Below are 24,409 nucleotides of genomic sequence, written 5' to 3' on the forward strand. Positions count from 1 at the left end.
ATTTTTGTTTTACTTGGACCACAAAATATTTGTTTTATCTGAACTGACCAGTTGATCAAGACTACAAGTCCCACAATGCACTGCACTAACAGTCTGTTTACACTTAACACCTTAATTCTTTTTTTGATATCTGGACAAACTAAAGAGCTAAATGAAGAAAGGCAACAACAAACCTGCAGGGCGTGGGTCAGCGTGGCTTTCTGAATTCTGACCTCTCCCCCTTGATTTAGTTCCAAACATGGGCAAGATCTTTTAGAAAAAAACACATTCACCCATCAAATGTGCGAGTATATTAACCTATAAATCATCATTTATAGCCTCATCATGCATGTCCAATATTAAATAACATTGTAAAACAACAGTAAAACAACCAAAAATCCATTTTTGGTTAGGATATATTAGGAAAATTTGGAGATGCAATATGAATATAATATCATAATACAACTAATGGATCTGGTCACAGTAGTAACTATAGTTAACAAGTAAATTACTGTATATACTTGCTCTGCATCGTCTCAAGCTCTCCATCCCATAATGCAACGCTGACAATGGTCCGCTTTAGCTGCAGCACAATTGGACACAGATATCAGTCAGATACCAAACAGATATCAACAACGGTGGAACAAGATCAGCTGGTATTGTGTAAGAAAACCTGAGCATGCAGCAACTGCAGGGCAGCATCCACCTCCCTGACGGCTGAGCTGATAACAGACGGAACCTGCAAGAACAAAGCCAACGTGAACCTTTACTTTATCTCTCAAGAGTCAGCGCAACAGGATCAGTGCTGCAGGTTTTATGGCACAGTTTGCACAAAGTCTCCGTAAAAAGACAGATATTGGAAATACACTATATGGACAAAAATATAGGGACATCTGGCCATTGAACAAAATACAGACTTTTGTCCTTGTAGTCTCTTTTTAATAATGAAGTGATGTCATGATACTTGACTTATTTCATAAACAACAGCTGAGATATGTGCTTGTCCATTATTCGCTATTAAAAGGACAGTGGTATTGTATGATACTGTATTCAGTAATCCCTCGCCACTTTGCGCTTCAAATTTCGCAACCTCATTCTATCATTGTTGTCCAAAAACATATTAATAAATTAATCATGCTGTTTTGTGGTTGAATACGGACTATTATTAGAAAAAAATCCGCATTTAAGCAAATTTCACACATCTTTCACTTAAATTAATAATTTTCAAGCATAAAAATGGCTAAAATACAATTATAAGGCACTAAGAAGACACATTCAAAGACGTTGCAATGATATTTAGTATTCTACACTGGTCACTAGCTGTCAGCAATGTTCGGTGAGACACTTGATTGACTTGATTGAGAATGACTTGAGACTTGATTGCCGGAACAACAGGCCTTTATTGCAGGTTTGAATTATCTCACAACAGGCACGGGCTACTGTTGTCGTAACTCACGGCAAACTAAAACTCAACTCTGAACCCCCAACATCACTCCCTGCCCCTCCACTCAGCTCCCCTAGCACTGAAAAGCATGAGTCTTATTTATGTCTTAAATGTCTTATTTTTGTATTGTATTATATGTACTTTATTGATCCCACAGCGGGGAAATTTACTTGTTACAGCAGCAAGCAAGCAAGCAAGACAAGTAAAGAGAACAGTAAAGTAAAGTAAAGTAAAGCATCGTGACTACAACATGGTTCAGGTGGTGCAGGTGTTGTAGAGCCTGATAGCGGTCGGTATGAAGGACCTGCGGAACCTCTCCTTCTTACACCGTGGGTGTAACAGTCTACTGCTGAAGGAGCTGCTAAGGGAACCCACAGTGTCATGTAGCGGGTGAGAGGTGTTGTCCATGATGGATGTCAGCTTAGCCAACATCCTTCTCTCCCCCACTTCCTCCACGGAGTCCAGAGGACCGTCCAGGACAGGACTTACTTTATGTTATTATGTATTGTGTATTATGTATGGGTAATAAGAGTGTAATGGTGACTATAGGGGTTTTATTTCATGTCTAGAGGGCTCTAATAATGTTTTTAGAAGGTCGTAAACAGGTTTTCTCTGGTCAAATATTGCATTTATAAATAAGGAATCCTACTTTACGGAAATTGACTGATCACAGTCTGGTCTGAAACCAATTAACCGAGATAAACAAGGGATTATTGTATTACAACTAGAGAAAGGTTTTCCAAGCTTTTTCAATGCAAGATCCAGATTGGAAATTTGGTTACTCCTCTGGACTCAGACTTAAAATGTACTGCCATAACTTTGGATGAAACAGCACGGTACATACATAGGCATAGGCATGTGCAAACCGCACACGTCATTTGACCAGGTTTTGACTTGCTTCATACATACTGTAACATGCTGCAGAGACATGTGTCTGGTGTGGACGGTTTACCTTCTGATGGTCACACGCACACATCTGATCCATTTGAACAAAAACAACCACCAGCTTCCAAGAATGCTGAAACATATAGAATATTGGATATAATAGGATCATTTTGTGCTGTTACTTAACCCTGATGACAATTGAAACGGAACAGGAATTGATGTACATGCAGTAAGTATGAATTGACCACAGCACTTATTCTACATGCAGTACCTGACTGCTCTGGACGTAGATAGAGACCTCTTTTGCTTGCTCCAGCAGCGTGCTACAAGCAGAACATGTGAGCTAACAATGTCACTTCAAAATTCTTACATTTTAGAGACAGCTGTATCTTTACCTGTGTCCTCCATACTGAGGGACATTATTGCATGTGTCTCCTGAGAAGGAACCCATCAATGTGGGACTGAACATGCTCATCAGCTCTAATGGAGGGAGAACAACTTGAATAGCAATGTACCTAATACGTTGATGCATTACTGTATGAAAGCAAACTGCAAGTAATTGACTCAAATGAGCTAAAACCAATTTAACTTCAGCACACAGTCAAAATATTGTATATCAGTGCTTCTCAACTGGTGAGTCAGGACCCAAAAGTGGGTCGCGGATCTTTGCCTGAGAAAAAAATTTAAAAAATAATGTAATGACCCAATGACCAATATGTACTTAATGACTAATGTTTATATTCCGTCAATTTGAATAAATTATTTCACATTTTGGCTAATTATTTCATATTTTATTTATTTACTTAATTGGCACAATATTTATTTAATTTTGTCATAGTATTGGTCTCCAAGGACATATTTTGCGTAAGGTTTAAGCTTTTTAATTCAAATTGTATTGTGTTATAATGTAAAACTGAACAAAAGCTATCACAAAAAGAAACTACCTCTTGGTAACAATAGGTAGTCTAGAGACCCAGTGAACATTTAAATAAATATATTCATGTTAAAAAGATCACCTTGAAGTCTTGACACTACAGTGGACAACTCGGTGCTGCAGGGAAAAGGAAATGTTGAGTATTTTAAAAGTGTTTGACAAAAAATGACGGCTGAACAAAGCTCACCTGTGCACGTGTAGTCCAATAGAGGCTAAAACCGCCACATCTGCAGGCTTGACACGGTTTACTTAACAGACAAAAACAACATGAATGATTTTACATACGAAACAGTTTAACACCCCAAGAGTGATATCCTTTGGAGGTCAATATGCCTCAAGTGTCAAAATCTGGAGTTAAAACCATTGTCACCAGAAAAAGGGTACCGGTGATAACAAAGCGTTTGTCGGGTGTTTCCAAAGGGTGAGTAGTCTTACTTTCTTTTAGTTTTATTGAACTTCTTTTTACCTTTGTATGACAGCCAGGAATTATAAAATGTTACCTAAAACACACTGTAAAGTCAATAAAAAAACACACACACACGAATGGGAGTGTGTTACATGTATAATGTGCTCCAAGACATACCATTCAGAGGGGCTGACTGAGACTGGAGCATCTGATCACAAGGCAGCCCAGTTACTAAAGGCAGCAGAGAAAATCCAACATCAACACTCAAACATCACATCAGGTGGATAAAACTTCCATCATCTGTTCTGTGAAGCTCAATTTATGTAACTAAAAAAACAAATAACCTGATGTCCAAGAGAATATTAGGAAAGTGACCAGAAACAGCATCTTTTTTTTTTTTTAATTATCTATCTTGAAATTAATCCTCATGTATCTTCACCCTCTGAAGTCTATCTGAAGTCTGGGATCTCTGTGTCAAGGCGGTTGGGTTTGTGAGCCTATGTCATTATCAGTTGTACTGGTGGGCTAGTCAATAAACGCATTAGTATCGTAAATATGTCCACGGGGCGGGCCTAACGACTAACTGACTTGTTGCCATTGTGGAATCTATCTACATGTAGTCAAATATTAATTATGCAGTACGTATTAACCCAGTGGTGAAAACGTGACCCGGTGGACAGTAATCACGCCGCTTTCCCGTCTGACTGCGAGTTAGTCCTCACATCATGCCATGGGGCTAAAGTGACAAAAGTATTATCTTTATTAGTCGCTATCTCGCCACATTGACTGAAGCCGTCGGATGAGATTACGCCAGACTTTCACTTCATGTAATGTACATTTAGAATTGGTGTTAGCCCCGCTCAAAGGCGGCACATGGCAATATTCAACACGCAGGAAAGGAAAAGAAGCGATGCGAGAACCACAGGTTAGTGCATTTGTGCAATGTGTTAAATTGTGCTGCCTATCATTCACATCGAAATGCTGCAAGAAGATAATCAGCTCATCTTTGTGGCGTCATCACAGTTTACAGAACTGATTAGATTATCTCCTATCGTTCCCGTTAAGGCTAAAGTGAGGTCAAGCTGTTTACGATAAACAAATACTGCAACTGTATTTTATCGTGTTTGATGCAATGACCTCATACTTTCATAGCATTTTCCAAGTGTAAAGAAAACATTTTAACTGGGGCCGCACGATTCACAAGCACACTCAAGTAGACAGAAAGTTAAAATGTACACAAAATCCAATTAAGTTCAATCATGATTACAGCCATGGCGATATGAGTGTGTATTGCCGTTATCTCCCCTCAAGGACAATAACTGGATATGAAGCAATCCCAGTAAAGTCAATCTACTTCATCTATGCTCATCTTTGCACTGGATTCTGTTAGGGCGGGTGGAAAACACATTTATGTATTCCTGCCTTCATACAGAAAGGCCAGACAATGCAAACAATTGTCAACATGGTGGCAGCTGCAAGACACTGTGTTAACATACCTGTGTACTGACCCAAATATAAGATCGCACTCAAGACAACCTCTCTATCACAAAATCTCTGCGCCAGCTGCCTCCAGTTCCTGTACCTGCTCCAGACCAGCCCGAGGCGCTCACCTGCTCACCTACAGCAAACGCGTATGACCTGCAGCCGCCCAACCCCAACTCCTTCATGGCCAAACACCTAGGGTCGGAGTCCCAACAGTCCAGGATTTGAATGAGTGCCAATAGTAATTTTTACTTTTGTTCAGTTATGCACTATTGACTTGACTTTGCTCCAACAAGTCTATGTAATAAAAGGGAATAATTGTATTATTTTGTTTATATTATTACATCTGTTACAGAATTGTTCACAAATAACTTAACACAAATACATTTTTGTTTCTCTAAAATAGGTGTCCGCTGTGTTTTATTGTGATTGTAATCATGATTAACAAAAGTAAAAAGTATTGCCCCTGTATTTACTTGGCACTGCAGAGATACCAACATTTGCAGTACAGTATCGCCCTCCTCTACTCATCCTGTGCTTTGACCATTGGCTGTGCTAGCTGCTACCCCCTTGTGTTCAACCAAAGGCACGGTTCAAATAAATGTACAGTTCAAAATAAAAGCAGGAACGATGTGAATAAAAAAACAGAGTTGATAAATGTAGGTATGCTGATACATTTTTATTTTGAATCTATTTAAGCGTGTCCTTTTAAACTAAAGGCGCAATTTTAACAATGTGAAACCGAGCTAAGCGTCATTTCGCCCTCCTTTTATTTTACTTTGAAAAGGCCGGACGTATTGGCTCGTGTGGCCTGCATGTTGTCAACAAACGTCCTTGTGTGACTGTCTTTCTTGTCGACGTCGTCTTTGTTGACATCGTTCATAAAAGAGAAAACGCCATTTGTCACATTCTACAAAGGTTTGGAAACCTGTCTAAAGGCAAACATTTCAATCACTGCTTCGTTATCTTACAGTGACAGAAGAATCTACACAAAAATCGATACAAGGTAGGAAAGGCTGAGTCCTCAACCCGTTGTCGTTGTCTTGCGGATTTGAAATACATTAAGCTGTGCGTCATTAATTGGGACAAGAAACAGCATTATAATGTATATTTAATCTCATTGTTTCGTTTGATGAAAAGTGATAGCACAACGGTGCAACTAGCCTTAGACGTGATGGAATCCGTTTGTAAATACTGTACTCTATTTTGACGTCATCAAATCATAGGGAATCCCTTTTTTGTTGGAAAAGCAGCCACTTTAGAATCAGGGTAATGCATACATGCTTCATATAATATGAACACTTTTTACATCCGTTCTTAATTTTTTTCCAAAATGTGTGGGGATGGAGTGGACACCATGTGTGTAGCATCATTATCATGCCGGTGTGATTTGTCATCCACAGTGAGCAATATGGGTCGAATCTTCTTGGATCACATTGGTGGCACTCGCCTCTTCTCCTGTGCCAACTGTGACACTATTCTGACCAACAGAGCAGAGCTGATCTCCACACGCTTTACTGGAGCTACTGGCCGGGCCTTCCTCTTCAACAAGGCACAGTACATGCTTGCACCACAGCCAGTAACAAACGGGGGTCATAGTGTGACAGTTAATGGCTTCTTCTTCTTCATTTTTCTTTGTTTTTTGTGCAAAATTTCATTTAAGCAATGGTTTATCAAGGGAATGTACTGTGGATCCCAGGTCCCCCCAACATATATACATATATTTATATATACTGTGTGCGTATATATATGTATTAGGCTGTTTTTCACATTTTATTCACCCTAAGTTGGTAGTCATGTGTAAATACATGGTCCTACAGCTGAAATGTACAGAAGACATGTACCACTGTGAAAAAAGCCCACCATTTTTACATCTTTATGTATTCATGCTACACTGATCATGTTTTTAGTCAAGCGTTGACATTTCGCACATTGTTCAGCGGTCCTCGAATGTACCACAGTTCTGCACTGTGACTGACTACACCCCGATTTAATCTGTTTGTCTATCATCATCATTCATTAGTGGCGAGTAGCTATACATTTTATACTTGGAAATTTAGATTTAGGGCTTAAACCTGGATTGTACATTGAGCATTTTAGCTTCCATCGCTAGTGAACTATGGGAATTGAAGCGAAAGAGTTCAGGACCTGAATCTAATAATTCCAACGGTCACTTTTATTGCAAATGTTCATCTGAAATGGGAGAAAGTCAGTGCCAAGCTAGCAGGAGCGCATGGAGGTGTAGGAGTGAGCCGTGTGTTAAACATTTTTGCAGGTGCAATTTGTGGCTACCTACCTCAGGCTCACTTGAATTTGCCAATTTGCACCCATTACGCTAGTCCCCAGTACTCAGAATTTTTAGTAGTTTAGCAGGTTTTTTTTAGCAGCATTTTAAACGACACACATTTTTAATGTTGCAATTACTGACTATATTCTGGGCTGACTTTTTTCATCCTTGTTTAGTTAAGAGTGGTTATGTTGTCTACTTGCAGCTCCATGTGCCTTGAATACCCCCCTCCCCGAGACAAACGCTGTTTTTAAAAAATATATATTTTTATGGGTGTATCAATTACTCACAGATTTTTGCCATAGCGTAGCCTACGTAAAAGGTTGTCATTGGGATGTTTTCACTAAATATTAGCATTCCTTGATATTTCATACAATAGCTCAGGCATTTTACAGCCGTTTTTAGTACACCAATAAAAGTTGGAAATGTTCTTAGATATTTTTGACATTTTCTGTCTTTCCATCCAGGTTGTCAATCTACAGCACAGCGAGGTTCAAGACAGGGTCATGCTGACAGGAAGACACATGGTACGGGATGTCAGCTGCAAGAACTGCAACAGCAAGCTGGGTTGGATGTACGAGTTTGCCACAGAGGAAAGCCAGCGCTACAAGGAGGGACGAGTCATCCTGGAGAGGGCGCTGGTGAGGGAGAGCGAGGGTTTCGTGCACGTTCCCACAGACAACTCTTGAAAAGTCACATGGGTTAGCGTTATTGGCGCTGAAGTCTGCATAGTACAGCTTTGCCTCGAACAGCAGTGCACTGACTTGCATATATAGGAAGAGTTCCAACAACGCCAAAATACTACCGCCAAAATACTACATTACAGTTTGGGGTGGGGAGTGGGGTTAAACAAGAAGAGTGTTGAACAACATTGCTTCAATTTGTCTTTAAACTGGCTTGAATTTCATTGTGTTCAACAGGCTGTGCTGTTCAAGGTGTGATATAATCAGAGGTCAGGGTGGATTCAAGAAGGTGGGTTAGCCAAACAGTGATGTGTACTGGTGCACTCATGCATACACGCTTGGGCGAGTTGACTGTTCAGTCTCATAAGTGAGGTGAAGAAATAAGTGAGGTCAAGAATATCATTTTGCACAACATTCCTTCAGTGTGACGTGAGGGTTGAAACTATTTATTTTTCTTACATAAAATGTCGCAAAGTAAACTATTGTTCATGTTTTTTTTTATATATATATCTGTGATGTACAGACATTCAATTCAACTTGATGATAAATGAAGAGGTACATTTTGATCTTTTCGCATGTCAGTGCACTTTTGTTGCGAAGGTTAAAATTTCTCACCTGTTAGCTCTTTTGATTTCAGTTTGACAGCTGCCCAATGTAAATGTACTTGTTTAAATGTGGTATTTGAATAATACTCACGTGGAGATTTTGCATGCTATACCTCCATTGATTGAAAAATAATTGCTGTATTGCCGTTATCAATAAAATAAATGCATTTGTAGTCTTTAATTTCTGTGGTCATTCTACAAGTACATACAAAATGTTATTCTTTGACTTAATAGTAAAACGTGTCTGGCCTTAGAATGCGTCATGTCTTTTATGGCAGCTCCTAATAGTTTTCAATCCTTTTTTGCCTTCCTAATTTCATAATGAATGTCGTCCAATAAAGAGACATGAATTTTACTATTGTTACGCTCAACTATGAACAAATCTGGGTCATAACGTCATAGGCCCCAAATCCATACAGTGCACTTTTTTCTCTATACAAAATACACATTAAAGTCCCACATATAATGTCCTGTTTCCATTTTCTTCAAATAAGCATATTTTCCACATATAATTCATCGCAAATTCGGTTAGCATGGCTGCATTAGCTACATCGTGCTACCAGAACTACTCAGAACTTTTTACTGACAACTCGCTCGACCCTATAGAGGACCGTTTTCCCTCTTCGCTGTGGCACAATAGCCAATCAACTTCTGTGGGCAAAAATGTACCAGCCCCGTACGTAGCTCATGCCAATTACATCGAAGCTTGATGACAGGCATTAATAGTCAATGAATTGTGAAAACACTGACATGCTGGTTGATGAACGTTTTTTTGTCATTAAAGCAGGGAAGTCCCGCTTAATGGAGAAACAACTTTTTAAAAAATGAAACACTAATGCAAATAAGCATAGCAAATAGAAAACAAAAAGGTGAGAAAAGGAAAACGTGGACTGTACGTCAATGGTGCATCAATGTTGAGCCTTTGAAGTTTTTTTCCTATAGAAAACAAAAAGGTGAGAAAGGGCCAAATCCAAGGCTCTCCAGAGTGTGAAGGAACCGGTAGCTCAAGTTCACAGAAAGCAAACGTACCCTTACGTACCTAGCTCGCTTCCGTCTTTAAGCGTCATATAAGTACTCTTACGTACGACGGAAGCCCCGTTGCGTCATGGGACATGTAGGAAATAGGAGAATAGACAAGACGGCTTGACACTGGTCGAGCAACACCCTTCGTCAACCCCGCGCTTTCCCACTAGCGTGTCGGTGTTAATGGCATGTAAAGTGGGAAGAAGAAATAACCCCCCTGTAACTCGGACGCACACACAATTTAGCAACAATGGGTGGCGGTGAGTGTTTTTTTTCCTGTTCAATTAGCTAGCCGGCTAATGCTACCTGTCGCCGTGTTAGCCACAGCAACATACTATAAAGAACTAGTAAAGTACATTTAAATGTGTATATATTTAAGTATTTACATATTCTTTTTCAACATTTGCGTTGTTAGCAGCTAGACAATTGTTCCTATTCCTGCCTTTAGAGAACGTGAGTCTGGTGTTCAAACTGTACTGCCTGACTGTGATGACACTGGTGGCCGCCACATACACGGTGGCTCTGCGGTACACAAGGACCGTCTCATCCAGTAATCTGTACTTCTCCACCACGGCCGTGTGCATCACCGAGGTCATGAAATTAATACTAAGCACTGTGATGCTGGCGAAGTAAGTCTCCACATAAAATTCCATGAAAAAGTATGTGAAGTACGTTTACATATTTTTTTTATGTTAGAAATGTGTGTTTATTCATGCTTGAATGATACTGGTGCCAGCAACTCATACAATCACCACAGAGGAGAAGTTTCAAATGAAGGAAAGGAACAGGGAGGTCCAGATGATGAAGAGTAAGTGTCACAGATACTGTAGATGCAGAGGAGAAGGGCTGGGGCAATGATTTATCAGAAGCTCCATCTAAATGCCCTTCACTACACAAAATGGTGGGACTCGTTGAGGCAGGACAGATGAGCCAATGGAAGTGTACTGATGGGCCATTTCCATGATCAGATAAGGGTAAGAGGTATTTTTATAAAGCATGCTGTTTTTGCATACTGTCCAATGGAGAGAAAGTTGAGCGGGATTGGTTACTGTACTCCAAAAGTACTAAGTCTTGTTTTGCATGCAGTGTTTCCGCCACATATAATCGATCCTTATAGTCACCTTTACACTTGTATTACCCACTATAGTTGGCATAAGAGTAAATGAGCATATAAGACATAAATAAGACTCATGCTCGTGTGTTAAATGTGTTCCCTAGGGGAGGTGAGTGGACAGGAAGTGGCATAGTTGAATTTCAGCTTGCCCTGGGTTACGGCCAAAACAGTAGCCCGTGTTGTTATTCGGGATTTTTATGCCAGTTGTGAGATAATTAAAACCTGCAATAAAAGCCTGTTGTTCCGGAGATCAAGTCGGGCACTTGTGAGTCTCACTGAACATTACTAACACCTGGTCACCAGTGTAGAATACTACATGAATGTATTTGAATGTGCTGAATCTGAATGCCTTACATGTGTATTTTAGTTCATTTAGCCATTTTTATGCTTGAAGATGTGTAAAAAAATATGTAAATTTTGCTTTAATATGGATATGTTTTGACTAAGAATTGGCTGTACTCAAACATGTAACAGCATGATTTATTAGCATTTGTGCAGATTCGCAGAATTTTTTTTAGGGCTTTTTTTTTTTTTTTAAATCCAGCGTATGAACGCTGTGGCAGGCTGAGCCTGGCCCTTTAAGAAGATCTGAGGGAACACTGTCTAGTGAAGCCATAAAATGCTAAACGCAACGTGACAAGGGACGACTTTACTAGAAGTGCCTGTATCTTAATATTTCTCATTGTCACTGGAATCATTTCTCTCCATGATCAGAGAATCAGGTAGTCCAAAGAAGCTGGTGAGCACCATCAACGAGCATGTTTTCTGCAACACAAGAGAGCTGCTGAAATTGAGTGTACCCTCAGTCGTGTACGCCATCCAGAATAACATGGCTTTCCTGGCGTTGAGTAATCTGGATGCTGCAGTTTATCAGGTATGAAGCTCAGCAGTTCCTGTATGCCGTAATGCTGGCCTAACCTGTTACGGGCTACTTAAGTGTACTATGGCTTTCCATTACACTTGACTGTCCTATTTTCTTTTCTGTGTAGGTGACGTATCAGCTGAAGATCCCGTGCACAGCGCTGTGCATGGTCATCATGCTGAGGCGCTCTCTCAGCAGGTTGCAGTGGTTCTCCATCTTTATGCTCTGTGGAGGGGTCACACTCGTGCAGTGGAAGCCTGTAGATGCCACCAAAGTCCCAGTAGGGCTCTAAATGTCACCATAGCAGCTTGTTAAAATCCATGTCAATCATTTCTTCTTTTTTTGCCTGTCCAGATTGAGCAAGACCCTTTGCTTGGCTTCATGGCCATCGCTATTGCTGTCCTGTGCTCCGGGTTTGCAGGTAGTCATCGCCCACCTATTTGACCTTATTAGTATTGCGTTGGTTCTTAATATGCACCTATACTTTAGGTGTGTACTTTGAGAAGGTCCTGAAGAGCTCTGACACATCCTTGTGGGTGAGAAACATTCAGATGTACCTATCAGGCATAGTGATCACCCTGGTGGGCGTGCTCTTAACCGACGGCGAGAAGGTCTTAGAGAGAGGCTTCTTCTTTGGTTACACGCCCTGGGTGTGCTTTGTCATATGTGAGTACAGTGATAGCAGAAGCTTTGTTTGCACTCTTTGCTTGACTTGACGTCTCTCCAACACTCCCCCTCTTTTGTGTGCTGCCAGTCCTGGCCAGCGTGGGAGGTCTGTACACGTCTGTTGTGGTGAAATACACAGACAACATCATGAAGGGCTTCTCTGCTGCAGCCGCCATAGTTCTCTCCACTGTGGCATCCATTGTCTTGTTTGGACTGCATATAAGTAAGCTAATCTCCCGAGGCATTATGTGTATTGTGATGAGTGAGTGAGATGTTGGTGCAGTCGGACTGGCTTGTTTCAGGAAGGCGCACCTACCCTCAATGCAACAACCTTTACTATGGAAGAGTTAAGAATCATCACGTACTTGCCTTCAATATACCAATTCGTTAGCTGTACTAAGAAAAGTGAAATTGAAAGCAGGTGACAGTCGGAGAGAGGCTGTTATTTACTAATTGTGAAAACTCGTGTATAATAGCAATTTTAAAATTATTTTGGAGCGCATCAGAAATTGGAAAGGAAAGCTCTCTCTATGATCACGTGGCCATTTAAAAACATGTATATTGCACAACACAGCGGCAATAGAACCAATGTTGTAATAGCGGTATGAAGGAAACTGCCACAGATGAGTTTATTATAAACAGTATGGCAATTAAGTTTCACGCCAACAGCAGAGTTGCACAACCAACCAAAATGCATGCAGAGGTAGAGTCTGACCACTCATGACACTCCAAATGCAGCTACTGCCATCTCATGGAGTTTATGAAAAACTACACCAGGAGTTTGCCTCCAGCCATAGTTGTTAATGCCAGTGTTTGTTTTTTTGACCTGGTGCTAATTACAGATCCTGGCGGTTGTGTGCTTTTGTAGACAATACACGTGACCACTATAGGTGCATCAATTGGAGCATGTCAGTCATTGTATTGACAACAAGAAGGTAAACTTGTTTCTGTTTGCTTCTACTGCAGCAAGCACATTTGCATGTGGAGCCATCTTGGTGTGTGTGTCCATCTATCTGTACGGCCTTCCAAAGCAGGAGACCCCAGAAGATGGCAACAAGGAGTTCAAACAGAAACTGATTAGTGTGTGAGCTCCACCGAGGAGAAGGAACCCACTTGGACTGAGTAGAGAGAGAGAGTCTCTTTTCTTTCTTCTAACGAACACCGTTTATCAGTTTGCTACTTTTTTTTTCTTGAAATAATGCAAGTTCTGTTAAAATCAAGATGATTTGAAGACACCTTTTTACTGGGCGACCTGTCAGCTGATATTGAATACAAAGAATATTACTGGTATTTTGGTGCCTTCAAATGATCTTAGAGACATATCTTGTGTAATGTAGATAAGCAGTGTGAGTTTAAACTGGAGGGAGGAGCCAAAGCATGTTTGGATTTCACTGCAAACAGGCAGCACTTAACCAAGGTCTAGCTGGAAGATGAAGCACTGTAGCACTGCATGGGCAGGTCCAAAGAGAGTAAGCACTGAGTGTTTAGCTTTGTAATCATAAAGACTGACCTAAGGCTATGTCCACACGAATATGGAAACGTACGTTGTTCTTTTTTTTTGTCCTTAAAAACAGACTCAAACCCTCTGGCTTCAGTGTTTGTCTGTGGATGGGAAAAACTGAGCTTTTTGGCTTGTTTCATAAGACATGTGCAACATGATTTCATGGTTTTAAACCTTGTTTAAAGGTCATCCAGACACCAATAATGTGAGGCAATGGCACATGCCTTCAAGATAATAAATACAGCACTGTGCTCTGTAGCCCCTTAAGCTGTCACGTCATACCAGTAAAACATCGTGCAAGGACGCTTGTTAGCATATTTTGTGTAATCGCCTGTTAACACCATGAGAGTTGTAAGCACATTTTTTGAAGTTTTTGGAGAGAATGCCAAGACTTTGTGTCACGGGAGGGTGCAGTAAAGGCGAGGCTCACGATGTTCTCCTCATTAATTGGCTGGAAGACGAAAATGCTGAGCTGGACACAAAAAGCCATCTAATTGGTCGTCATGCTCGGCGCATTTCAAGAGGATTGCTTTGAGGAAGTTTATAGTGTTGCCAGAGAGCTGGGATAGAAGGCAAGACTGAAGCCTTAAGCTGTGCCTTGCATAAAATATCTTGTACATCTTGTAAAATACTTATAATAACCGACCTTATGCCTGTAACATGTTCATTAATATTATTGATTGGGAACAAATACAAATTCTATTATGCTGAGCTTGAACACAACTCACAAGGCAACACAAGACTGCAGCAGCAGCCGTACTCCTTCACAGCTCTATACCAAGTTGATGAAGACCACCAATTTTGAAATTAAATTGCTCAAGCTCCCTGCGGCGTACAGCATTTTGTAACGTGTCCTGTTTGGGATAACCTTTAACAGAACATGAAGTGATTGACTTAAACATGTTGGTTTAATTTCATACAGCAGTGGACACGTGTGAGTGTACCGTATAACATGCATGGGCGGTTTAAAAGAAGCATTCATGTTGTCTCCTGGCCTTTGTGTAAGCAAGTGCCCATTTTAAAGATAATGTACATCTAATATCTCACCATATTGATGACCAGAGGCGCGTTTTCAGGCTTCTGATTGGCCAAAACACGCATGAAAGCTAGTGAATTTGTTTTTATGAGGCCAGAAATCTTTTTCAAACTTCACTCGTGTGGATTGAGAAGCAGGGCAAATGTGAGTTTTTGAAAATATCCATGTTTGTGTGGACATAGCCTAAACTTGAAGTTGTGACACACTGATCATTTATATGAAAACCTCACTGTTGCAGCGTTAAGACACAATAAGGACCAACAACTGCAGTGCTGATTCCCCCCCCTCAAAACTAGATGGGTCAAGTATTCTACCAGTCCATAGCAATCAGTGATCATGTTTTTTTAATGAAAGGGTTGGGTCCTCAAATAGCAGTGTAATAATTTATATTATTGTTACGAGCTGTCTTTTTTTACCTTGTCAGTCCAGTTGGCTGTAAATAAAGACTTGAGACTGTGTAAAGCTTTTCATACTTGTACCACTGTAAATATCGATACGATTGTAAATATCTCTTCTCTCACAGCAGTTTTTAATTAAAACTGAATGGAAATGCACACATTTACACACAAGCTGCCACTGAATTGATTCCAATTCAAGAGTGTATTGTTCAGGAAATAGGCAAGTGGAGGACTACGCGGGTTCAATGTTATTTTTTGCTACACTGATGGTTTCCTTAGAAGTCAGCAAACCAGCAAAACCAGTCCAAAGAGTGACAGGTTGTTGATTTGCATTACCAGTTCATAACCACCCAATTACAAATTGCACTTTTTGTATTATTTTATTGACTAATGAGTTAATTATTCATATTTACATTTTGTCAACTGGTGTGATGCCAAGAATCCTCATCCCATTGGCCAGAACCAAGCACGACCCGCTGAAAAGTCGTAGCCTTGCCTGTTAGCGTTCAGAAAATGATAAAAGTTCACTTGGTCGTCGTTTAAGATAATTAGGTATACTGTACAGTGATTGTTGCTGAAGATCAGCAGTTTCTTGTCACCGCCTATTATAGCAACAAAAATGGTGACGGCCAAAGGTCTATTGTTTTCACACATTGTTCGATGTTATGGTTTTGAAGTTAGCTATGTCAAAAGTCGAGACATTTTTATCATTCTGACAGGCACAATTTTCAGCAAATCGCATTAAACTTTCACCATACTCGGCTTCTCTTACTTTCAACAAGCAAAATTCTAAATAGCAGTTGCTGTGGTGGATTTTCACACTATTCTGTCCCATAACAGTTAGCATAGCAACGCCTTACTCTTTTTGTTATACCATAATTCCATTAATAAGACTTTTTTTTGTGTACCTGTGCAACTTCCTGAGGGCTCCCTTTGACTGGCAGGTCTCTGTGTGCTGAGGCGTTCAGGTGGCTGCAAGAATGGCCATGCCTCTTTAGCATATGCGCGAGTATTGGCTCCACAGTCAGTGAACACCACACATGCTGTTCCTTACCACAGCTTCAACAGGAAGTTGAGCAGGTGTTTAGGTTGCAGATCTTGGGCTGACTGGTACAACACCTCATCATAGCTGCGTCGAGACAAAAACAGCTTTTAGTTTTGCAGTTGATAAAAAGACTTAGCACAGGGGTGTCCAAACATTGTCCACAGAAGGCCACATACAGAAAAACAAAAGGATGGATTTATGGATAAAGATGGATACGTATATATTGCAAGAAAAAATGAATCTCAGCTTTTAGATATAGGTGAAAAGGCATATTATGAACTTTGGCCTTTCCTCCCCCCCATATATATTTTGTTTAATTTAAAAATATTTCAGCTTTCTTCTTAATAATTTTCATGGATTTAATATGACTTTACTCTCATATTTTGACTTTATTCCCATATTATAGCTTACTTTTTTAAACCTAATTTTCCAGAAATTACAACTTTATTTTATTTTGTTTCTCATAATATGACATTCTAACATTTTAACATTTTAAATGTTTTGGGGTTTTTTTACATTGTTTTTCCGAGTTTATTCTCATCAAATTTCGTTTTCTCTTTAGAATACAACTCTCGGAAAATTCCAGCCGTTTCAGCATTTTCGACTTTCTTCTTGTAAATGTTATTCTGATAATTATATACATATTTTATATATATTATATACAATTATAATATTTTGACTTTCTCGTAAGATAACTTTTTCTCCAACCTAATTTTGCAAAAATGTGATTTTTTTTTGTTTTGTTTTTCATAATGTTACAAAAAACTTTTATCAAATTTATATTTTCTATATTTCAACTTTATTTTTCATCATATTATTACATCACCATTCTTGTAAAATTATGACTTTTCCCGTTCTTTCTTTCTTCTCTTAATATTTTCCCTTTATTCTTGTAAAATTGCAGATTTTTTTAAATTTTAGTTTTCTTGTTAAATACATTTTTAGAATGTCCCACGGGCCGCAAATGGCCCGCGGACACACTTGACATCTCTTCTTCAACTTACCGGAGGAGGTGTTGAAGGATGGTGACACTTGACTGCTCCGTCAGAAGCGATGGATTGAATGTAGCCGCGTCGATGTTGTCGTTTGCCCGTATTAAACTGCACAAAGAGGTAAACTATGAGTCAGTGGCATGGACGGCTTGTTTTTGGTATGCTTTTTCTTCGGGTTTTGTGGGTTTGACAAAGCAGAGTCACTAAACTTCATGTCAAACAAATGCTTGTCACAACCAAACCGTTCGAGATAACTCCAAAAGACAACTGTGAGCAGCGCGAGGCTTTGGGCAATGCTCATTTTCCGAATCAATTCAAAGGTTATGTCATAAACCCTAACCCTACACAAAATGAAGTATATATTGCACACTCTGCACCACTGAGACACGTATAACATTTGTGGGAGCTCCTTACACATAACTGCTATGATTAATCATTTTATATGTACCTAATCTATTGACTCAATTTTTACCTTTGCCCATAATTAAAAAGGGACTCTATGCTAGAGGGCGCCAACATTCACACATACAACAAGCATTATTTCCTGCCTCTTCCTGCTTTGTACACCGACGTAGCACCCGCACTTTAGCTACTTACAGTAGCTCATCAGCCAATTTATTTTATTTGGGTGGAACGAAAACTTACACCAATTTTCATACAGTTTTTCACAATATAGACTTGTTTTGTTCACTCTGGTCTTTTAAACCACCAACTATGCTAGACCGGGGTGGTGTTTCTTCTATTTTGTGGGTTTAAAAAAATAATAATACTTTGAAAGACGTTCCATAAAGTCCCTTTAAAAGGTGAATTGATGGATTGTGATCATAAAATAATAAACTTCCCACCTCACCCATATCCCATAATAACATACCTGCAGAGCCGAGCGTGCGTGTACTGGAGAAAAACACCCGTGTCTCCTTGAGCCTGGAGCATCTTGTCCCAGTCAAACTTGTAGTCCGACTGAAGGGGACCTTTAAAATCCTAAAAGTAACAAACAAAAAAAAATCAAATGCTTCACATTTTGGAAAACACCACATGGAGGGCTCCACCTGGGAGCTGTTATAGTTCACCTGGACTATAAGTGCACTGATTCCCACTTTCTGTGCTGTGTCTTCGGCGTCGTCCATTTCCTTTGTTGCTGCAGGATGTAAACAGGAAAGGGCACTAAGACTGCAAAGACCTCCACCAAGGCTTAAACGCATCAACACAGATGAGTGTATAGCTACAATGTAGCCTGTTAATTGCCAACAGAAGGTTATGTTTCATCCAGATTAGATATTTCTTATGGATTTAAAAAATGGAATAAGATTCTTCATCTCGTGACGCCACTAGTAATTTCTTATGTCTAATATGTTGTGAAAATACACATTAAAGTTGTGAAATGTCATGTGTTTTATTTGGGTAAAAATGGCAAAAAAGCAATCGTCATGGCATTTAATTAAAAGTCTGGTATCGCCCATGACTAATTTAAAGTGAAGCAGCAAAAGCCATGCAGATTAGCCAAAAAAAAAACAAAAAAGAGGCAGGTTTTACTTTTTGACTGCTTCATATTGTGCAGCATCCTGGCACGGGCCTCGTCTAGCACATCCTCCAAGAAGACCACTTCCCCACTTCTGGTCTTCATGCCCTGCACCAGGCCAAAGGGCACGTGATGACACCTGCAACAAGATGCAAACTCCAAGGAATGACGTATTGTGAGTGAGTGAGAACTGCAGGCCACTAGTAGCCTCTTGTATGCTGTTACCTGTCAGCCCAGGAATGACCCAAAGCCTGCAGGATCTGGAACAACTGGTGGAAGTGATTTGTTTGACTTTTATCTGTCTTAAAAGGGGGTAAAAAAAAAAAAAACAAAAAAAAACTGAAACAGACAAAACCATTTGTGTTTGTATATTGTAAACTAAACAATGTCGAGTTAGTACAACGAAGTATTGTACAGTAGGTGTGTTCACCAGATGAGTGGCATTCATGTATGAACCTTAGAAAAATATGAACTGGCTGCTCATTGCACAACACAACACAAGCATAATGTTTGCATGAAGGCTTGGGTCTTCCACTCGAATGGCTTTTAAACTGTGGGGAGGCACAGTACTTTTGTTTGAGCAAACAAATGGACACATACAAAAAAGACCTTTGCAAAAGGCCACTAGACCAATGTCCACTGTCAATAAAATAACAATCTACTGTAGTATTCAAGTTAAACAGCCATTGAACCTTTGCAAAATTATTCAACCCTGAAGGTAAATTCTACTTAGAAGCAATGTCACGTTGACATTTTTATGCACATGTAAGACAAAGAGTCAAACAAAAAAAACCACAAATGACAATATGTTCAATGCATCTCTGTAGCGTGTCATTAAACACTTGCAGTGTGCATGTTACAGTGAGAACGGTGCATATCATATGTTACCAATTATTTTGCCAAGTTAATAACCATATTGACACAGATATAAGATATTTTCCAAAGATGTCTAGTCTTATATTGAGTGTGAAGGTTTTACACATGCAAACCAACAGGTGGGCCAAACGTCTCCGCATGCGAGTGAGAGCGTTCCTTGGTGTCACACACAAAGAAAAAGTGATGAGATGCAGACGTAACAGTTTTCGCTACAACGTTGCCTCGGTTTTCGAACAATATTGCAACTAACAAACTAGCCCCTTTGCCCTGTACTAGCCCCTTTGCCCTGTCGTTACGCAAAATCAAGTGCCCAAACAAAGACTCCCTGTCTGTGCATTTTTTTTTATTGTGTGAGACTGCAAAGTAACTATATGGTCAAAAAAAAAGTTTGATAAACAAAGTGAGAAACACTATTGAATTCCATCTCACCAGGATGTACAGGAAGTCTGCATCAACAAATACTTCCATCCATTCGTAATTTATAATTATTTTACATTGTTTTCTGCATGTAAAACTATAATTAATCTCAACATTTCTATTTTGGGGTGTCTGGAGAGATTCATTTGATTTACATTATTTCCAATGGGAAAAATGTCATCAGTTTTTATACATTTGGGTTTTTAATCAGGTCTTCTGGAACAAATGCATGCTGAAAACCCAGATTGTAGTGTACATGTCTTGAAATAAAGGCGTCTTGTATTCAGGGTCGATTCGGTACTAATGAATAATTGATCATTTCAAATGGATCTATTTATAATAGCGGCAGCACTGTTGTTTGTTAGTTACACTAAATTCTCCCAGTTTTCTCATGTGGTCGCTGCAACACTTTTTAAATAAGAAAATGCGGGCTGAAACGGAAAGTACGCATGTACAGTCATTTGTAATCACAGGGAATTCTAAATTTTCCACAAGGATCTTACCACATAGATCATTTCATCAAAACTGTATTTTTCACTCCGGTCAATGGCAGCCGCAATGTCCCTGAAACCAAGACGATGCAAAAGATAACATTTTCTGCAGATTGAAACATTTGGATTGGAACTAAAGCTTCTTCCCACTGGTACCGACCTGGTGATGTAGAGACTTGTGCCATCACTGCGGAGCACAGTAGAGAAGGTGCTCATGTCCCCAGCTGCTGAGAGGTCCACAACACCCGTCCCCTTCCTGAAAAGACAACTTCCATGACTTACTCCCGCCATGATGTGGTTGTTTTGCGGGACCTCTGTGTGAAAAAGCTAAAGTTACACCAACGCCAACACATACTCAGTGGTCTTCAAAAGGCCTTGCTGTAGAAGCTGCTGCACCACCTCCTGGACCCTCTCCTGGTGAAAAGACTCCCCAGAGTACACGTCAAAGTGGACCCCTAATCGCTGACAGTCAAGCATATGATGTCAATATGAAGTCCACATATCAGCGATTACATTTTTTGAGCAGGTGACGTGGCGCATCTACCTTGTAAACGTGCTGATACTCGCTCACTGTGATGTCCCTGAACTGTTGCCATAGCGACACAGCCTGACTCTCATGCTGCTCCAGCTGTCGAAAGAAGTCTCTGGCCGCCAACCTCATGTCCTCGTTGTGTTCTGCTTCCTGGTTCACCTTGACATAAACCTGACAAACAACTTGAGTAAATTATTCCGCAGACGCTACATGGTGACCTATGAGGGTCTTTGAGCCATTTGGAAAAATGGATCTGAAGGTACCAGTGATGCAGTGACGTGTGGTGAGGTTCGTGGCTGGTGAGGCACAGGTACCTTTGGAGTTTGTTTTATGTTAATACAGGCTGCTCATTGAGAGAATTAACTTTGGTTAAAACCAAAAAAAATGTTTTCAGATACTTAGACCCCATTTACTTATTTTTTTCATGATCTGAAAAACTGCAAGTGTCTCCCATATGACATTTCACTGTGCGATTAGCAAGAATAATGTCACACTTACATTAAAGGACATCATACAGACTGTATAAAGTCATGGCGGATAATAAATGTTTATGCAACATTATATTATTGGCGACATGCTGACAAACACAAACAGGCAAGTGCCAGGATCCCACTCAGTGAGCACTTAGACGGTAGGCGGGGATTGAGCACTAAGCTGAGAGACTCTCACAATAGCCTCATCTTAGGTTTCTTCCCTGTATTTGATCAGGAAATGTGCAAATTCAGCATTTTTACTCCAGAAAATATAAAAAAACGACAGAAATTATACAGAAAATACATTTAAAATACAGTTCAATGGACAAATATTAATATTTAATTCATGTTATTTCTTTTTTTTTAAATTTTTCATCATCCTCCCCTGACTGCACGTCACTGCAGTGATGGCAACGAGTAACAGTGATGTGATGTGATGTGATTCACTGTGTAGTGTCTGGATACTCAAAAAAAAAAAAAAACGGTTAACAAAACACTTAAATTCCCATACTGTACTGCATCATACTAAGAACACTATTTCAACGGTCATGTGATCAAAGTAGATAAGCGGTGTACATACTGTATGTCATTCATTATGCGAATTCACCTCAAACAAATGTTGTAAAGGGTTTTGCTTCAACCGCTCCTGACTGCCAAACTGATTGAAACCAACTCCCAGCAGACCTCAAATATGAGCAAAAGAAACATTGTTATATAATGTATACTGTAATATAAGATATTTTCCAATAATCCCTTACCAAACTGCATGCCCCAGTCTCCAAGGTAGTTCATTCGGATAACTTTGTTTCCCAGAGATTGCTTCAGATTGGCAATAAAGTTGCCTGCAAAAAGAATGTACGTTATCCTCGGTGGGTTTCTCTCAATGCCACATCGATAAGAGCTCACCTATAATAGTAGATCGTAAGTGTCCAGCATGGAACTTTTTGGCAATGTTTGGAGAGCTACAAGATATAAATATAGAGTATCACCTATGGGACAAGCTATAAGACCATGCAAATATGGTTTGTCAAACATACCTGTACTCCACTACTGTTATTCCTCGCTTGAGGAACTTAAAAAGTTCACTGTTAAGCCCAAATTTGCTGTTGTCCCCTGTTCCAAAGGGTTCCAGGATTTTCTACAACACAAAAGCAGACAGATGGTTCAAAAAAAGTTAATAATTTTGGAAAACAACAATATCAACAAACCTGGGCAAGAAGTTTGCAATTTATTCTGAAGTTAATTACGGCAGATCCAACAGCTATTTCTTCCACCACGCTGTCTTGCTTTAGCTGGAAGATAAAACATCACAATTTCAGGCAGATCATGTTTTTGCAGATCATCATTTGACTCAATACTTGCGGGGGGGATCTTTGTAAATCACACACGTATCACCATTTAGAGCAGGGGCATCGAAATTGCGGCCCCGGGGACTATTTGCAGCCCGCAGCTTGTTTTGTTTTTTTAAAATAGAATTACACAAACCAACTTAAAACTTAAGACAAGCAAAAAGAAGACATGATCTTTGACAGTATTACAGAGCAACTGATTTTTATAGAAAAGTGTTTAACAAAGATATTTTAAAAGTAGCTTTCTATTCCACCAACTTTCTTCTGGATATCCGCTTCATGTCTCATGTCTGACTAACTTCCGTTTTGCTCTGTGAAGTTGCAGCATTTCTGTCATGTATGTGTTTTGGGGGCTTGTGTGTGTTTTTGGCATTGCCAGTATTGGATGTATTTTCCCATTGCATGTGTCTTATGGTGATTCCGTGTGTTTGGTTTTGGATCATTCCTATGTTAGGAGCATTTAGACGTTTTTTCGCTGTCGGCCACCGTATTTTGGAGCCAGTAATCAATCATACCTGATGGGCCAGGTGTTCCGTTTGTGCCTGGATGTCTCCACTGACTGGTAAAACCCCATTGTTTCTTAACACATTGATTGACAGTCTAAAGTCAGCAGTCTGCCTGAAAATGAAACATTTTGAGTATCTTGTGAATGGGTAAATTTAAAAGTGTGAAGTACAAGATACTTAACTGTTTCTTAAAGACTGGCACAGCTGACAGAGCTGGTATGAAGACATCCTCACGCTGCTGCATGGTCCTGCCAAGCTACCGAGCAAAAAAAAAAAAAGGAATTACATGAAAATGTTCATTTCCCTTCACTTGCCCGAGTGACACTGCTCCTACCAAACTAGCATTAGCGCAGTGTCACCTCTTTTTTTATGCCCTCTAGTTACATTACCTGCTCTGCTATTCTTCGTCGGAAGAAACACGCCATGTTTACGGAATATGCGAAAATAAAGTTAAAAGGGGGGAAATACAACAATTATACAAATACACACATGATGCAGAGACATCCCATTTGCACAACAATTTCGAGTACACTTCCTGTTTCGCCAAACCATTTCCGGTGAGTCGTCAAATCACAGGACTCGCTTTTGTGACGTCAAAAAGGTTAGTTCGATTTATACCTATAATCCCGACTAAGACTAAACCCGCGGTTTTTGTTACACGTATTTGATATACAGTACAACCGGAAACAATTCTGTTATTTGGTTTAGTTTATTTTAAAGTATATAGTAATAGTAGGTTTAATAGTGGTTCTTTAAAAATTAAATATACAACTCAGGGAGAGTATCAAAACCTGAAAAATGACTTGACGGTATTCATGGTAAAAAAAAAAAAAAAAAATTCAAATAAACGTAGAAATTACAAATATCCTCTAGGCTGATTTTAATTTAAAATTACCATAATTGA

General features: G+C 39.7%; 4 protein-coding genes across 6 annotated transcripts in view; 2 read left to right on the forward strand and 2 right to left on the reverse strand.

Annotated features, from left to right (window-relative positions):
* The window catches only part of LOC129172152 (phospholipase B1, membrane-associated-like), a 17,637-nt gene extending 13,812 nt beyond the window's left edge, over positions 1–3,825 (reverse strand). The window contains exons 1-8 of one of the 2 annotated variants that reach the window (XM_054761613.1): positions 3,430–3,825; positions 3,325–3,359; positions 2,704–2,788; positions 2,580–2,631; positions 2,376–2,441; positions 653–718; positions 492–562; positions 174–249 (exon numbers count right to left, since the gene is read on the reverse strand). In XM_054761613.1, coding sequence (XP_054617588.1) covers positions 174–249; positions 492–562; positions 653–718; positions 2,376–2,441; positions 2,580–2,631; positions 2,704–2,783 — 411 coding nt within the window. In that variant the 5' untranslated portion in view covers positions 2,784–2,788; positions 3,325–3,359; positions 3,430–3,825. Of the gene's footprint in view, positions 1–173; positions 250–491; positions 563–652; positions 1,472–2,375; positions 2,442–2,579; positions 2,632–2,703; positions 2,789–3,324; positions 3,360–3,429 lie in introns of those variants that run through there. The other variant, XM_054761614.1, reaches the window with a different exon arrangement.
* Positions 3,441–24,048, reverse strand: rars2 (arginyl-tRNA synthetase 2, mitochondrial). Of its 2 annotated transcripts, XR_008566927.1 has the most exons (21): positions 23,895–24,048; positions 23,688–23,761; positions 23,515–23,617; positions 22,859–22,942; positions 22,688–22,788; positions 22,557–22,612; positions 22,409–22,492; positions 22,258–22,334; positions 21,190–21,348; positions 21,001–21,107; positions 20,806–20,901; positions 20,658–20,718; positions 19,087–19,163; positions 18,876–19,000; positions 18,413–18,480; positions 18,214–18,323; positions 17,355–17,450; positions 16,360–16,434; positions 16,214–16,277; positions 3,826–3,879; positions 3,441–3,490 (listed from the first exon to the last, which is right to left on the reverse strand). XR_008566927.1 is itself a non-coding variant. In XM_054761615.1 (20 exons), the coding sequence occupies exons 1-20, from the start codon at positions 23,928–23,930 to the stop codon at positions 15,715–15,717; spliced, it is 1,740 nt and encodes a 579-aa protein (XP_054617590.1). In that variant the 5' UTR covers positions 23,931–24,048; the 3' UTR covers positions 13,035–15,714. The 2 variants fall into 2 exon arrangements, 1 of the variants encoding a protein (XP_054617590.1); XM_054761615.1 differs by lacking the exons at positions 3,441–3,490; positions 3,826–3,879 and adding an exon at positions 13,035–15,801.
* On the forward strand, positions 5,922–8,909 carry LOC129172155 (protein yippee-like 5). Its single transcript, XM_054761617.1, has 3 exons — positions 5,922–6,136; positions 6,534–6,682; positions 7,885–8,909. Exons 2-3 carry the CDS (start codon positions 6,542–6,544, stop codon positions 8,104–8,106), a joined length of 363 nt encoding a protein of 120 aa, XP_054617592.1. The 5' UTR covers positions 5,922–6,136; positions 6,534–6,541; the 3' UTR covers positions 8,107–8,909.
* Positions 9,788–16,062, forward strand: slc35a1 (solute carrier family 35 member A1). Its single transcript, XM_054761616.1, has 8 exons — positions 9,788–9,988; positions 10,177–10,357; positions 11,557–11,716; positions 11,832–11,984; positions 12,059–12,125; positions 12,194–12,370; positions 12,459–12,593; positions 13,337–16,062. Exons 1-8 carry the CDS (start codon positions 9,979–9,981, stop codon positions 13,456–13,458), a joined length of 1,005 nt encoding a protein of 334 aa, XP_054617591.1. The 5' UTR covers positions 9,788–9,978; the 3' UTR covers positions 13,459–16,062.
* Positions 24,049–24,409: the final 361 nt, after the last annotated feature.

This window comes from Dunckerocampus dactyliophorus, chromosome 19 (genome assembly GCF_027744805.1).
Source record: "Dunckerocampus dactyliophorus isolate RoL2022-P2 chromosome 19, RoL_Ddac_1.1, whole genome shotgun sequence".
NCBI classification, from domain to species: domain Eukaryota; kingdom Metazoa; phylum Chordata; class Actinopteri; order Syngnathiformes; family Syngnathidae; genus Dunckerocampus; species Dunckerocampus dactyliophorus.

Bases quoted from the DNA above. Each gene is read 5' to 3' on its own strand.
- LOC129172155 (XM_054761617.1), top strand. From the start codon at position 6,542: ATGGGTCGAATCTTCTTGGATCACATTGGTGGCACTCGCCTCTTCTCC. The intron at 6,683-7,884 runs GCACAGTACATG...CTTTCCATCCAG, and splicing joins GGGCCTTCCTCTTCAACAAG to GTTGTCAATCTACAGCACAG.
- rars2 (XM_054761615.1), bottom strand. From the start codon at position 23,930: ATGGCGTGTTTCTTCCGACGAAGAATAGCAGAGCAG. The intron at 20,719-20,805 runs GTCGGTACCAGT...TCTTGGTTTCAG, and splicing joins ACAAGTCTCTACATCACCAG to GGACATTGCGGCTGCCATTG. The intron at 18,481-18,875 runs GTAAAACCTGCC...TACATCCTGCAG, and splicing joins CAATATGAAGCAGTCAAAAA to CAACAAAGGAAATGGACGAC.
- slc35a1 (XM_054761616.1), top strand. The intron at 10,358-11,556 runs GTAAGTCTCCAC...CTCCATGATCAG, and splicing joins AGCACTGTGATGCTGGCGAA to AGAATCAGGTAGTCCAAAGA. The intron at 11,717-11,831 runs GTATGAAGCTCA...TTTTCTGTGTAG, and splicing joins TGGATGCTGCAGTTTATCAG to GTGACGTATCAGCTGAAGAT.